General features: G+C 23.7%; 3 protein-coding genes across 4 annotated transcripts; all 3 read right to left on the reverse strand.

The window, feature by feature from the left end:
* Positions 1–434: 434 nt before the first annotated feature.
* On the reverse strand, positions 435–3,408 carry LOC105424569 (uncharacterized). Its single transcript, XM_089076833.1, has 7 exons — positions 2,951–3,408; positions 2,285–2,550; positions 1,769–1,933; positions 1,311–1,563; positions 1,044–1,112; positions 866–952; positions 435–602 (listed from the first exon to the last, which is right to left on the reverse strand). Exons 1-7 carry the CDS (start codon positions 3,209–3,211, stop codon positions 525–527), a joined length of 1,179 nt encoding a protein of 392 aa, XP_088932959.1. The 5' UTR covers positions 3,212–3,408; the 3' UTR covers positions 435–524.
* A 1,673-nt stretch (positions 3,409–5,081) lies between these two features.
* On the reverse strand, positions 5,082–7,336 carry LOC112552315 (uncharacterized). Its single transcript, XM_089076622.1, has 6 exons — positions 7,072–7,336; positions 6,524–6,679; positions 6,090–6,345; positions 5,960–6,022; positions 5,789–5,878; positions 5,082–5,392 (listed from the first exon to the last, which is right to left on the reverse strand). Exons 1-6 carry the CDS (start codon positions 7,326–7,328, stop codon positions 5,324–5,326), a joined length of 891 nt encoding a protein of 296 aa, XP_088932748.1. The 5' UTR covers positions 7,329–7,336; the 3' UTR covers positions 5,082–5,323.
* A 3,217-nt stretch (positions 7,337–10,553) lies between these two features.
* On the reverse strand, positions 10,554–13,979 carry LOC148936640 (putative gustatory receptor 28b). Of its 2 annotated transcripts, none has more exons than XM_089076423.1 (7): positions 13,691–13,979; positions 13,258–13,523; positions 11,939–12,091; positions 11,680–11,848; positions 11,348–11,416; positions 11,028–11,117; positions 10,554–10,798 (listed from the first exon to the last, which is right to left on the reverse strand). In XM_089076423.1, the coding sequence occupies exons 1-7, from the start codon at positions 13,952–13,954 to the stop codon at positions 10,724–10,726; spliced, it is 1,086 nt and encodes a 361-aa protein (XP_088932549.1). In that variant the 5' UTR covers positions 13,955–13,979; the 3' UTR covers positions 10,554–10,723. The 2 variants fall into 2 exon arrangements, with proteins under 2 accessions (XP_088932549.1, XP_088932548.1); XM_089076422.1 differs by having other exon boundaries at positions 11,599–11,848.
* Between the last annotated feature and the right edge of the window lie 637 nt (positions 13,980–14,616).

Below are 14,616 nucleotides of genomic sequence, written 5' to 3' on the forward strand. Positions count from 1 at the left end.
TTATGACATTGCAAGATAATGAAGGTTACTTCGACATTGACATAACTCGAAGATAAAGATCTCCATAATTTCAAGAATAAATTGTGCAAACACTTATGCAGATTAAAAGAATCGATCTACCACGAAAAGCATTACTTCAGTAAGTTAAAAAAACAAAGTAATTTGCATAATAATTGAGTAAAAAAAGTGGAATGGACATTAACTAATGATATAAAATTTATAATTTTAGATCCTTCTTTTTTATTTTCTTATATGTAGAAGAGTACTTTATATCTTATATGTATTATATCTTATATGTAGAAGAGAAAATAAAGAATTTGAGTATCTTATATGTATTGTATCTTATATGTATTATATCTTATATGTAAAAGAGAAAATAAAGAATTTGAAAATGAAAAATTAATAGCTATAATTGAATTAAATTGAAGAGATAATAAAACTAGCATATTATTTTTTATTGCATACAAAATACACATATATCTTCTTGAAAAGTACAGATGTCAAATATTGATATCTAGATATTTTTAATTAATAAGAGGATAGTTGTATGTATAACGCATTTGTATTATAATCACCAAGACAGTCACAAATGACTTATAGAACTGAAAAATATATTTTTATTAAAGGAAAACAGCATTAAATTATATAAATTGGAATGAAAATTTTGTATAAAAATTTTGTATAAAAATTTTGTAAAATAATAATAAAAATGTATAAAATGTAGTTAATTAAATAACTTAAAAATTATATTGCTGTATATTTTGATATTTACTTAATTTGAAGATTTACATAGTTTACAGGATTGAATATTATTTGTATCCTATTATATATATTAATTTATACTTTTATTGAATATAGAACGTACCCGGCGAATGAAGTCGTAACCAAAGTAGAGAAGTCCAACACCAAATTTTATCTCTCTTTGTTTTATTTGTAGTATAAATTGTAGAGTCTAATTTAAAAGAACAATTAGGTAATGCTAGATACGAACGATAAGATTACATTGTTAAAGTTACATTCTTAATGAATTAACAATAATTTACCTGCTCGCGTAAGTCTTCGTCGACATTGTCATTGGACAATTTATAAAGAATTATTATTGTTTCGTTTGCCTATAATTATATTAATACAAAATTAAAATTTATATTAAGTCAATATTAAGAGTTTTACATAGAAAAAATTAAAATCAAGTAATTTTAAATAAAAATTATTCAACAATATGGGTTTTGTTTTCGAAAAATTCGCAATATATTAGTTTTATTTGTCATATTAATAACTAATTAATAACTAATTATTTTATTCTATTAAACCTTATCGTAAACAGTTTGACAGATATAGTTTAATGAAAGAAGCTTTGCACTATATATGATGCCCCAGATATAAGCAAAAAAGCTATCTAAAACATATCCAATTTCTATTGCATTTTTATCTATATATATCGTGTAAGCTTCACGAGACAATTCTACAATAAACATAAAATAAGATGTCATTTGTAATGACATTTGTATACTAAACACTTTGTTGAGTTCGCGTGATATGAGACATAGCTGTAGATGGACATGCCTGTAATTGAACCATAATCATTGTTATTAAATAAACCATAAACATACGTAAAAGAAATTCTAAACAAAAAATATTTTTAGCAAATATTTTTTGGAAGCATAACTGAATAATTTTATTATAGTGTACAGTTTACATATTTCGTACATAATTAAAATTAAAATAATATATTTGTATATTTGTATATAAAATTCTTTAAAAAATTTACATTATAATCCACATATATTGTTTGTATTTCTTGGCTTTCATTTTTTGCTGATTGACTAAGGTAAGTCTATCTTGTTCTATGATATATTCTGTATTATTTTTATATAAATCAGAGTAAAGTATATGAATATAATCGTTAACTCGCTGAAATCTAGAACCTGTGTATCTAAAATTAGAAAGACATTTAGTAATTAAAGGCATAGATTAAAATTATAAGTTATGATAATAATTAATAAAAATTGTATCAAGTTATATTAATTGTATTAAATATTTTAACATATTTTTCATATATTCAACACAAAATAATATATATTTTATTAATTTTCCATTTAGGCTATTTTATAAAACACTCTTAAAAGTAAAAATATAAACTGACAAACTTTTATTTCAAACTAATATAAAGTTTTTAAAATAATTTAAAATATTTAAAGTTTTTCAGGTTTGAAGTATTTTGATGCTTATTTTTTTATAGGAAATAATTTTATAAAATATATATCATGTACATATATGTACTAACCCTAAAATAGTTCCCCATATCAAACCATTAAGAGTATTAACATGGAGCAAATGATTTCCTACAAATGGAACAAAGATACGAGTGATGCTGAAATATTCGTAGTTTAACCAAAAACTATCAAACATGTTTAAAAGAAGTGATAATAAAATCCATCCTATTATTGTTCGAATTATCCAATTATGTAATCGTTGGTATTCTTTTGGCATTCCCAGTATTTCCAATGTATCATCCACTATAGACAGTTTATGTAAACACATTTTTAATTCCTTAAAAACAATATTAATTGATTACATGTTGTAAAGAAAAAAATTATTAAAATTTATATATTTTAAATTACATATTAGAATATCACAGAAAGTATTGCATTATAAAAATTTAATTTAGCATTTGAGATGTAAGATTAGAGATTAATTTAAGAAAACAATAAAAATAATATAAGCTAATTCAAGAAAAAAATAAAAATATTAATCCATCAAGCATTTTGTTCATAATAAACAACAATAACGCAAACATTACAATCTTTTAAAGTTTTTTATAAATTTGTATTCTATAATGTGAAAAGTCAAGACTAATTTTCTGAATTCAAAAGAACTGAAATGAATACAAATTAGATATTTAAAAAATTATGAAAGCTCAGGAATTTAATATATATTTAAAAACTCTTACCTTGAAACGAAACAAGCTAATAAGCATTGATATAATCGCTGTGATCATTATTATCACACTAGGCCAGGACATGAATAGAAATAGAGTATAACTAGTATAAACTAAATAGTAAAAAATATATACAAAAAAGCTCCATGTGATTAAGAAATACAGACAAGTAATATATGGTCTAGGTTGTCCAAGAGGATATTCGAAATAAACCAAACTGCAGAACGAACCGATGATCAATAATGGTGCCAGTACTATTTGTATCGTTGTCATAGTTTTCGAATTACTAATATAAAATATAAATTCGAATTACATCTTGTATGAAACATGAATATATTTCAATACACTTCACGAGAAGAAATAATTTTACTTTCTCTTCGTTGATCCTCAAAAACTTTGCGGAAAATATGTAGGATACCATTTGACTAGCAAGTATTGAGCGACAGAAAATATGTAGGATACAGAATAACCACACCGTTCTAGATTAGATTAGAATCTAGATTAGATTGCATTTTCCTCGTGAAATTGTTATCTGTGTGTGTGTGTGTGTGTGTGTGTGTGTGTGTGTGTGTGTGTGTGTGTGTGTGTGTGTGTGTGTGTGTGTGTGTGTGTGTGTGTGTGTGTGTGTGTGTGTGTGTGTGTGTGTGTGTGTGTGTGTGTGTGTGTGTGTGCATATATATATATATATATACATATATGTACAATTTTACGAGGCATAAAAGACTGTAAACGCGAGTATCTTCACGATATTACGTCTTTATATTAAGCTTAAATGTATAATGACTATTTTTCATGTAAATGAAAAAATCATGTATCGATATGTGTTGACTTGAAGTTGATAACTTCAATATGATAAAGCATTTTATACATGAACATTTTATTACGTAAAAGTGCATACAGTATAATATTTCTCGTAAAGATAAATGATTTTAATAATAACTTTATATATATATATATATATATATATATATACACACACATATATACATACATATATATAGATATATATATATATATATATATATATACATATATGTATATAATTAAATTAATTTAAAATTTGAAATGTGTATACAAGGTCTTTGAAAAGTCGAGAAACAATCGAATATCTCGGTCGAAAATAAAAAAACTTTTGAGAAAAATGTTTTAGACTAAAGTTGGATTTAAAAAGCAATATATCTATTTACTGATCTTATCAGTTTGATCTTGGATGACGTCGTCATATAGAGATCAACTTTGTTTTTTTAAATGGGAACTCTATTTTTTATTACACTCTTGTAGCACTTTGAGAGCTCTGCAAAATACTATAATTAAGTATTTTTTTGGTAACTACTTTCTGAATTATGAGGCTTGAATTTAATATGCAACTTAACATAAAGTATAAAATATCTCGTAAACTATTCATTTTTTATATTTATTCATTTTATAATTATTCATTTTTTATTTTCTATATCTTAATACTATGCACAGAATAATGAGATGAATCAATTGGTGCAAAGAAAATACCTAGTTGTTTTTAAAAAAAAATATGTCGTTGCATATTGCACATCTCCAATTTTTTAAACAGCAACTAAGTATTTTCTTTATACCAATTGATGGACACCAATATAAAATTATATTTGTATATGTATTTTGTAAGTGAAAAAAATTATACTTTTATGTATTTTTTAACAAATAAAATTTGATTTATATATTATTTTTTTATATTCTGTTTTTTAATTATTTTATTGTATAATGAACTGTTGATAATAAATAGGAAATAAAAATGCTAGAAGTTTGTATTTTGTATTAATTTGAATTATAAAGAGATGAAAAAAATATAGATATCGAGATAATTTAACTTTTTCTGCAATATATAAAAAAAGATGGAGAATAAATATATATAATATAAACTAGTATTATAATATTTAATAATATTTCAGTGCGATATTTATTCTCACAAATAAATTAAGTGTAAGAATAAATGCTTTTATTTATCGTTATTTTACAGCAAATTTTAGATTTTTTAGTTTATGATTATTTAGTTAGTTTATGATTATTTTAATCTCTTTTCATTAATGTATGTATGTATACATATATGTTTGTATATATATATGTGTGTGTATACGTACATCTAATATTTTTATTTAATATTAAAAATTTTTAGATTTTCCTAAAATCTTATGTACAATTGAGTTCAACAATTTTGTATTTACATGATCAGTTTGTGTTTTGTTATTTGATTATGATTTTACGAATATTTTTATAAATTAGAATTTAATAGACATATACACATTATCTTTAATAGACATGTACACATAATCTTTGATGCGCTATTAAGCTAGATGAAATACTTGCCTATTTTTTATCCTTCATTTTCTTTTTTAAGGCAAATTATTAGGTAATTTAATCAGGACTGATATATATTTCCATTTGCACCATGATAATCACAAACATTACAATCGTCACACAAAACTGGAAAAAGTGTTCAAATTAATATTTATTAAATATAAAAATAGTAATTTAATAAATTATAGAATTGTGAGATAAATTAGAAAATACAGAAACAACTACACACACACGCACGCGCGCGCGCGCGCGCACACACACACACACACACACACACACACACACACACACACACACACACACACACACACACATATGCACGGTATGTAATAATATAAAAAAACAAGAGTAATAATAATTTTGATTGCAAAATAATCTTAAAAATATTAATGATGATAATAATTTGAAAAGATTTAGTCTTATTTCTAATTTCAAAAATTAATTTAAAAAAGTTGTTAAATAATTTTTTCTTAGTTTGAAATACAATATAAGAATGAAATAATAGAAGAAGATAATATAAACCTTTCGAAAACACTCGTTACCAAGATAAAAGAGACCCATTCCAGTTAATTTTAACGGATGAAGTTTTACTTGTAAAGTAAATTGATAAATCTATAGATAAATAATTGTTTAAGATAAATTAATTAATACATTTTATATTTATGTTTTGCTTTTCCGTTAAACTATATTTACCTCTTTCCATATATCGGTATATCGAAGAGTTAATTGATGAATTATTTTGTCAATTTTATTTGCCTGAAGGTCAAACTTTGTTATTATTAAATACTTTTAAATATTTTTATTTTAAATTAAATGATTTTACCTTTATCATGACACTTTCACATATATAATGTATAATGTATAGCTTTATTGATGCTATTAATAAATAAAGATTAAGACAAATCCATGACATTAATGATTGTAATATTTCTTTTGACACTTTTTGCATTAGCATCATGCATAATCCATAACTCAGTGATGTTATATAGAAAAGATAGATTGCCATTTCAAAAGTTATATGTGTTCCAAATATGAGATTTATTTCACGAGTAATGCGACATAATTCTGAATAAAGATGCCTGTTGAAAAATATAATTCTTTAATAAAACATGTAAAAATTATTTTATGAGAATCTATACATATTAATTTTTGTAATTTATTCTTTAATTTTAGAAATTTAACAATTTTGTCAAATTTTATATCAAAATTGTATTATTAATAACATCAAATTGATAATCTGTGCGTATGCCGATTTACATTGAAATCCACAATGTTTGTTTGTAGTTATCAATTTGTGAACTGTGATGAAAAATAGCGATAGGTTTCTTCCATTTACATCTCAATCCATGTTCCTCTCTTACTATTAGGCATTGTATATGCTCATTTAATTTGTCAAATCTGGTACCAATATACCTGTACAAATGATATCTAGAAATTGTTAACTGTATCACAGAATCTCAGATTTATATTTAAATTGACAAGTTTTAATTAATAAGTTTAGATTGATAAACATATATAGTATACTATGTATATGTGTGTATAAATTGTTTTATAAAGCGATACAATTTTAATTAAAATAAAAATTATTGAAAATTATGTTGTTTTAAAAAAATTATTTTATAAAATAACTAAATAATAAATGTAATAAATGTAATAAATAAATAAATGTTATTTTAATTTGTAGAAATACATACATTAAGAAGTTGCGCCAAATAAAACTATTATACATATACATATATATGTAAGTTATATTGTATATAAATATATGTAAGCATTTATGTATGTATTGTAAATATTGTACAAACCATAAAAGAAAAATAAATAGTAAATCCATAAATTCATTAACATGGCTACCGTAATTCATTATATGAGATAGAAATAATCTCCAATATTTAGTATCTTTTTTTAGACTTATCCACCATATTGTTTGAATAAAGTTTACAGCAAGACAATATACAATCCATCCCATTATCACTAATTTTGAATATATATATGTTTTTTGATACATCTTGGGAATGTTCAATTCTTTCAAAGTATCATTTACAGCAGCAAGCTTCTTCATGCTTATTTGAAATCTCTAAAATAAATTAAATGATAATTACATATATACCCAAATAGCAAAATGCTAGCAGTATGCCAGCACTGTGCCAGCAGATCCGATCATGACTTCGCAGCAGATTTCAAGCTACTACTTCCCAATTAAGCTTAGTTTTTTGCGGCACATCTTCTCATCATGGAATAATGATAAAAAGACGATAAAAATCGAGCATTACTTGCTATCTCATTGTGGCAGCAGATATATAGCAGATATCGTGCAAAGTTTGCCATATCAAATACTGGCAGCAGAAACGCAACAGAAATCGAGCACAGTGTGCCGTCACGATGTGACGACAAAAACGCAGCAGAAATTGAATGAATAGAGCCTGCTAATATGACATGTTGGCAAATTAACAATAGAAATCGAGCAAATTCTGTTTCGTAAATATTTAAATAACATTGTTATTACTAAAAAATTTTGAAAAATGGTGTCTCTATTATTTTTTCTATCTCTTATTTTAAAAGAATAATTTTTAATTATTTTACTAATAATGAAATTAATATATTTTTTACAGCACAAATAAGTTATAAAAAGCTTTTTAAAGATATAAATTATGATTCTTTTGATTTTTATATAACGTATCAAATAATGTATCAAACATTGTACATTTTATATAATGTATTATTTCCTAGGTACTACACTTCGTTAACTATCTTGTTGAACAATTACGTTTTGCAAGCGCATAAAAACATATAAATAATACATAAAATATATAAATAATATAATACATAAAAATATACATACAAAATATACATACATAAAAATATATAAATAATAAATACATATAAATAATAAATACATGTTAAATTTTGATTATAATTTCACTCATAGAAAGTTTGATAAATTTTGTATGCGAAAAACGGATGCAATCTAGCGGTAGTTTTCTAATTATTGTGTTTAATGACAGACGTAGAGTTTTGTACAATTTCTGTTGCTGGCAGATAAGGCCAGCAGGCCTTATTCGATTTCTTTACAATTTTGCCGCCACGACGTGACGGCATATTATGTTTAATTTTTGCCTATACCTTTTTGCTTACAACAGCTGATAAGTAGATCATGCCACCGCAATTTTGTCATCACGTCGTGACAGCACATTGTGCTCGATTTCTGCTGCGTTTCTGCCGACACATTGATAAAGCGGTGTCTACAATGAGACTTTAAGACTTAAGAAATTGGCCAATCACAATCGATTATTCTTCTATAAATCGATTGTGGTTGACTAATTTCTTAAGTCTTACATCTTAAAGTTTCATTGTAGACATCGCTTAAATGTCGATCCACAATAAGTATTTAATCTTTAAACCGTAAGAAATTGACCAATCATAGTCGATTATTCTTTTCATATTCAATTATAATTGGTCAATTTCTTACTTCTTAAAGCTTAAATCTTCTATTGTGAACCGATAAGGCGTGCTTTTCACCTGTCGAAATTTTGCCGTCACGATATGATGGCACACTATACTCCGTTTCTGTTGCGTTTCTGCTGCCAATATCTGATGTTACAGATTGCATTCTTGCCGCATTTTTGCTGTCACAGTGTGAAAAAATAGATATGCTAGATTTTTTACTACATTTTTGCAACATGTCTTGACGGCATATCATGCTAAATTTTGAGTATTTTCTGTTAAATATTGTGACAACACAAAATGCTTGAATTCTCATGTATTTATGACGACAAACTTTGTTCAATTTTACAGAATTTTTGTATCATGTTATGATGCAGAGTTTGCTCGATATGTGCTGCATTTTTGCTGGCTGTATCTGTTACAGCAGCCCATGCTGGATTGCTGTTCGATTTTTGCCGGCATAACGTGTAGCATAATCGCAATTTGCGCTTTTGGCACGTTTTGCTATCTGGGTATATATGATAATTATGTTTTTAAACATGTAATTAATGTATAAAGCAAAAAATATATAAAACATTTAAAGTAAGACATTTAATAAAATTATTTAAAAAATCTTTAAAAAAACATTAAACTATAAAATGTTTAAATTTTCTATATAATTGCTATATTCAAAGCTTTAATAATATTAAATGTAATTAATACAAAATTATTTAAAAGTAGTATAGTTTATATAAAAGAAAAGAAGATTATAATTACCTTTTGATGATAAAAATTTGTAAGCGTAGATATAATAACAGTAAATAAATTAATTACCATAATAAACATCCATACAAGATTATGATATAATACTTCCCATGTATAAAGAGTTATTGTATAGTAAAGAAGATAGACATAAATAAACCAGATTGTCAAAGGATACAAAATATTTAAATATGCAATCCATCGAATTTTCGGATTTGGTTGTTTTAGAGGAAAGATGCCTAAACCTATTATAAAGCACATAATCAAAAGAGGACGAAAAACTTGTTGGATAGTAACCGTCATAATTATGACTAACAAACTAACACTAACTATTCAAACTTATTTGCTGGATAAATTACGACTGCATCAATGTATAATGATAATGGATCTTTGTGATAGCAGTATATATTTCTTATAGCACTTTTGTAAATTAAAACGATCGATTTTTTAATGAACAAGAAGATGATTTAATATTAATGCATAATGCAAACCGTCAAAATAATATTGCTAATTTATTTTTACATGTTTTTTTTTATATGAAGCAAACATATTCAATTATTTAACAATTTATTCTTGTCATGTTCTATCTTCTAACACCTTTTTCTAACACTTTTTCTATTATTTTAAAGCATATTGTATATATGTATATAATAAGAATAATAAAAAAATATCGCTATAATGAATATATTTAAGTTATATTATAAAACAAAAATATTTATTTAATATGTAATAATTTAATATATTTGAGAAAAAAATAAAAGGGAAAAGAAAAAGTATATTTATAAAACGTAAAAGTTTTTATTAAGTAGTTCTTCATATATATTTTTCTCTTCAAAAGAAAAGATATATTTGTAATTAAATTAATTTTTGTTAACGTGAAATATAAATAATATAAAATATATAAAAAATAAAAAAATATGTAAAAATATATAATATATAATATACTCAGATTATATATAATATATAATATACTCAGATATATAATATATAATATACTCAGATTATTAAAAGTTAATTTTATTTAAAATATTCTTTATATTGTTGTATATATTTTATTTCTTTTTTTGTTACAAAATTATAATTATATCAATATAACCTTGAATTTATACTAGTAATAATTTCGAATAATAAAGAATAGAAAGAATTATAATACGAAAAGTAAGATGAAATACACTTTATTTTATACATATATATGTTTTTATCTTACAAACACAAAAACTACTATTTTATATTACGTTATTTTTATTAAAAAGCAAATTTTTTAATTGTTTCTTAAAACTCCGTTCCTGACTTAGGTGTGGACATCTGTGCTAAGATAATAATAAATGTTGTAATTGTTGTGATGAACTGAAAAAGATGTATAAATTAAATTTTTATATTGATAAAAATGTTTATCAAAATTTAAATAAATTATTTCAAATATTAACGTTTTTAAAATAATTTATGACAGTTTACATTTTTTTGTTATATAGTGAAATATAATAATAAAGATAAAAGAATATAAAAATTAATGGCATTTTTATCTATAAAATGATAAAAGAATAAAGAAATATAGAAAAATAAATATAATACTAACTTTTCGCAAGAGATTATTGCCAAAATAGAAGAGACCCAGTCCAGTAAATTTTAATGGATGATGTATTAATTGCAATGTAAATTGGTAAATCTGTACACGTAAAATTATTATTTTTGAACTTATAAATTATATATATATATATATATATATATATATATATACAGAGTGTTCCGTCTACCTTCTCACAAGCGATGAAGACAGTGCTACGGGACATCCATATATATATATATATATACATATATATACAATATATATATATATATATATATATATATATAATATACTTTACTTAAATTTTTTATTATTAAAATATATTGTACCTCGTTAGAAACATCAGCATATCGAATAAAATTTGTTAATTGATGAATTATTTTTTCCATTTTATTAGCCTAAAATTGATTTTTTATTAATAAAAATTAAAATTATAATAAATTATTTATAAATATGTTTATTTCTTTATATTTATTAATTTTACAAATTTTAATATATTAAGCGTACATGTACGTACACCTACGTGCGCGCGTATGTGTATGTACTTCTATACATATAAAAATTATATGAAAAGATTTACCTTAACGCTAACTTTATCACAAATGTAATTTAAACTGAAGAGTCTGGCCAAGTATATAAAAATCCAGAAATGCATACCAACCCAAACGAATGATGAAGGTATATAGCGACCTTCGGTTCGTAAATGCATCAAAATATAATCACACAATCTTGCCACATATATCAAATAGGCTGCCATTTGTATAGTCATTTGGAGTCCAAACATTGTATTTAATTCACGAGCAATTTGACATAATTCTAAGTGAAGATGCCTATAAAAAAAGAAAATTTATTGATGAGAAAATAGATATTATTAGGTTAGATCCAAATTGATTTTTTAGCATATTAATATATCCATTTACATTGAGGTCCACAGAATGCATTTGTAATCAGTATACATATATCGGCGAGTAATTGGCATAGTTTTTTTCCATGAATATTGTAATCCATAATCCTTTTCTACTAACAAATGTTTCATGTGCTCATTTATCTTATCAAATCTGGTACCTATATACCTATGTTACAAAACAAAAGTGATTCTGCAGTCTACAAATATATGAAAAATAACTTAAAAATAAGTATTAAAAAAGGAACCTGTCATAGCTATTTAAAACTGACTTAATTCTTTTTGAAATATGTTGTTAAATATGTTGTTAAATTCAAAAGTTTAAGAAACATATTTTTTTATATCAATTTAATTTAAGATTTAAGGGATAAAATAATTCTTCAAAATTAATGCATACATTTGTTCTTAATTAATCATTAACGAAAACACAAGAAACATGTCTCACAATCAAACATGTTTTAGATAAAACTTGGGGTTTTTATATATTTTGTCTACTTAACTGTATATTTAGATTTCTCAAAATTTTAATAGTTTTTAAAAAATACTTTTTTACTAATACTTAAAAACCCCCCATTATTTTTATTAGCTTATTTTTTAAAAATATAATTTTGTAAAATAAGTAATATAATAATTATTATATAAATTTAGCATAAAATTTCTTTTAATTTTTTTCTTGGAAGAAATTTGATAAAATTTCATAAAAATAATAATGGACAATCGAGATATTTTGAAAAATATTAAATTTTTGGAAAATAAATAGTTATAAGGCACATGAAAACCATAAAAATTTTGTCTAAAATTTTTATATATATCTCACTGTTGTTAATTAATTGAAATCAAATGTATATATTAGCTGAGGGACTGTTTTAGACTCTTAAATCTCAAATCGGATTAATACAAAAAATATGTTTCTCTTAGATTTTTGTGTTTAATAATAATATTTCAAGGAAAATCAGTTTCGAATAGTTGTGACAGGTTCTTTGTAAACTTATATAAGTGTGTTATATTATAATATTTTATTTTATTTATATCTACAAAAATGATCTATAACAATTTAATTTAATCAAAAAATAACATTTATAAAGAATTTACTAAATAATTTATAAATCTTTATTTTCTAAAAAATATTTCTTAGAAACTATAACACATCACTTTTATATAAAATTTGTATTTTTTTAGCACAAACACACACACACACACACACACACACACACACACACACACACACACACACATTCTTTCCCTTTAATTTTATATAGCTTGATAAATTAAAAAATATTTCATATTTGGACTATTATAATATTTTATACAAATATTTTTTAATACTATACAAACCATAAAAAAATTATCAATAATAAATCCATTAACATATTAACGTTATGAACATGATTTATAATAAAAGGCAGAATCATACTCCAACGATCTTTTACGGTAGAGAACCACCATATCATGTCAAACGTATTCCCCATGTAGGTACACACTAACCATCCAATTAATACTCTTTTTGCATATTCATGAAGTTTTCCATATGATTTTGGAGTGCCTAGTTCTTCTAATGTATCGTCTATAGCAGCAAGTCTTTTCATGAATAATCTAAATCTCTGAATAATATTAGGAAACAATCCAATGTATTAGATAATGTTATCAAATGTATCTTTTTTAACATAACTATATATAAACTTTTTTAACATAACTATATAAACAGTTATTTTAACGTAATACTATTATAAGATTATATTTTAATTACAAATTTTGGATAAACATACACCTTATCTCGACGTATACCCATGATAACGGATATGATAGTAGTGAGAACGCCAGTGCGTACATGAATTGCATTAGAAATTGATTGAAACCACACTTCCACTTTCAGTGCGGTCACTGCATAATACCAGAGATAACCGTAACTAATCCATATTATCAAGTTATAGAAAATATTTAAATAAAATTTTTTTGCAGAGTAGATACCTAAACCGAAAATAGAAGAAATAAGAAGCAGGGGATATACAGCTTGTTGTATGGTGATTATCATAGCCGTTACTCTTGCGTTTTCTGCCGCAAACTAATATCACTTGCTGTTCAAACTCATCATCAAATAGCTTTCATCATCAAATAGCTTATTTAATAGGCGACAAAGTAATATGTCATTAGATCAATGTATTAATGCTATGCATTATTTAATTCTTTCATAAACATACATAACCAGTCGATCAATATCGTCAAAAGATATTAGTGATTGCAAAATAGTTTAGTTTACAAATAGCTGTCAATTAAAATATTTTATTTGATATTAAAATTATTTGACAGATGAAGATTAAGCAACAACGTTTTTTACTGAAACGTTTTTAATAAATATTCATAGTCAATCAATAGATTATGGATTGATACATTTATTCTCCATGTAAAAACCAAATGGATTACATTTTATGCAATATGTGATCAAACAGAATCAGATTTTAAAAAAGTTTTTATTTTAAATATATTTACAATATTTATAAATACTACAGAAATTCATAGAATAAATTATACATAGCAAATAATAATAAATTTTAATTATAAATAATATAGTAGATATAATATTACAATAATTATAATATTTATAATTATATAATTAGTATAATTATTTACTAGATCTAATATTATTTATCTAATCTAATATTATTTATCAGATAAAATCTATTTTTAATATATTTT

Source organism: Pogonomyrmex barbatus, unplaced genomic scaffold, assembly GCF_055798465.1.
Source record: "Pogonomyrmex barbatus isolate J1 unplaced genomic scaffold, ASM5579846v1 scaffold2, whole genome shotgun sequence".
In the NCBI taxonomy this organism is placed as follows: Eukaryota; Metazoa; Arthropoda; class Insecta; order Hymenoptera; family Formicidae; genus Pogonomyrmex; species Pogonomyrmex barbatus.

Excerpts from the sequence above, each read along its gene's own strand:
- LOC112552315 (XM_089076622.1), bottom strand. The coding sequence starts at position 7,328 with ATGAAGAAGCTTGCTGCTGTAAATGATACTTTGAAAGAATTGAACATT. Across the intron at positions 6,680-7,071 it reads CTATTTATTTTTCTTTTATG|GTATATTGGTACCAGATTTG; the intron begins GTTTGTACAATA and ends TCATTTGTACAG. Across the intron at positions 5,393-5,788 it reads GTAACGAGTGTTTTCGAAAG|TTTTGTGTGACGATTGTAAT; the intron begins GTTTATATTATC and ends CACTTTTTCCAG.
- LOC105424569 (XM_089076833.1), bottom strand. The coding sequence starts at position 3,211 with ATGACAACGATACAAATAGTACTGGCACCATTATTGATCATCGGTTCG. Across the intron at positions 2,551-2,950 it reads TTAGCTTGTTTCGTTTCAAG|GAATTAAAAATGTGTTTACA; the intron begins GTAAGAGTTTTT and ends ATTGTTTTTAAG. Across the intron at positions 953-1,043 it reads ACGAAGACTTACGCGAGCAG|ACTCTACAATTTATACTACA; the intron begins GTAAATTATTGT and ends CTTTTAAATTAG.
- LOC148936640 (XM_089076422.1), bottom strand. The coding sequence starts at position 13,954 with ATGATAATCACCATACAACAAGCTGTATATCCCCTGCTTCTTATTTCT. Across the intron at positions 11,849-11,938 it reads TGCATTCTGTGGACCTCAAT|GCATCTTCACTTAGAATTAT; the intron begins GTAAATGGATAT and ends CTTTTTTTATAG. Across the intron at positions 11,417-11,598 it reads GTGATAAAGTTAGCGTTAAG|GCTAATAAAATGGAAAAAAT; the intron begins GTAAATCTTTTC and ends AATCAATTTTAG.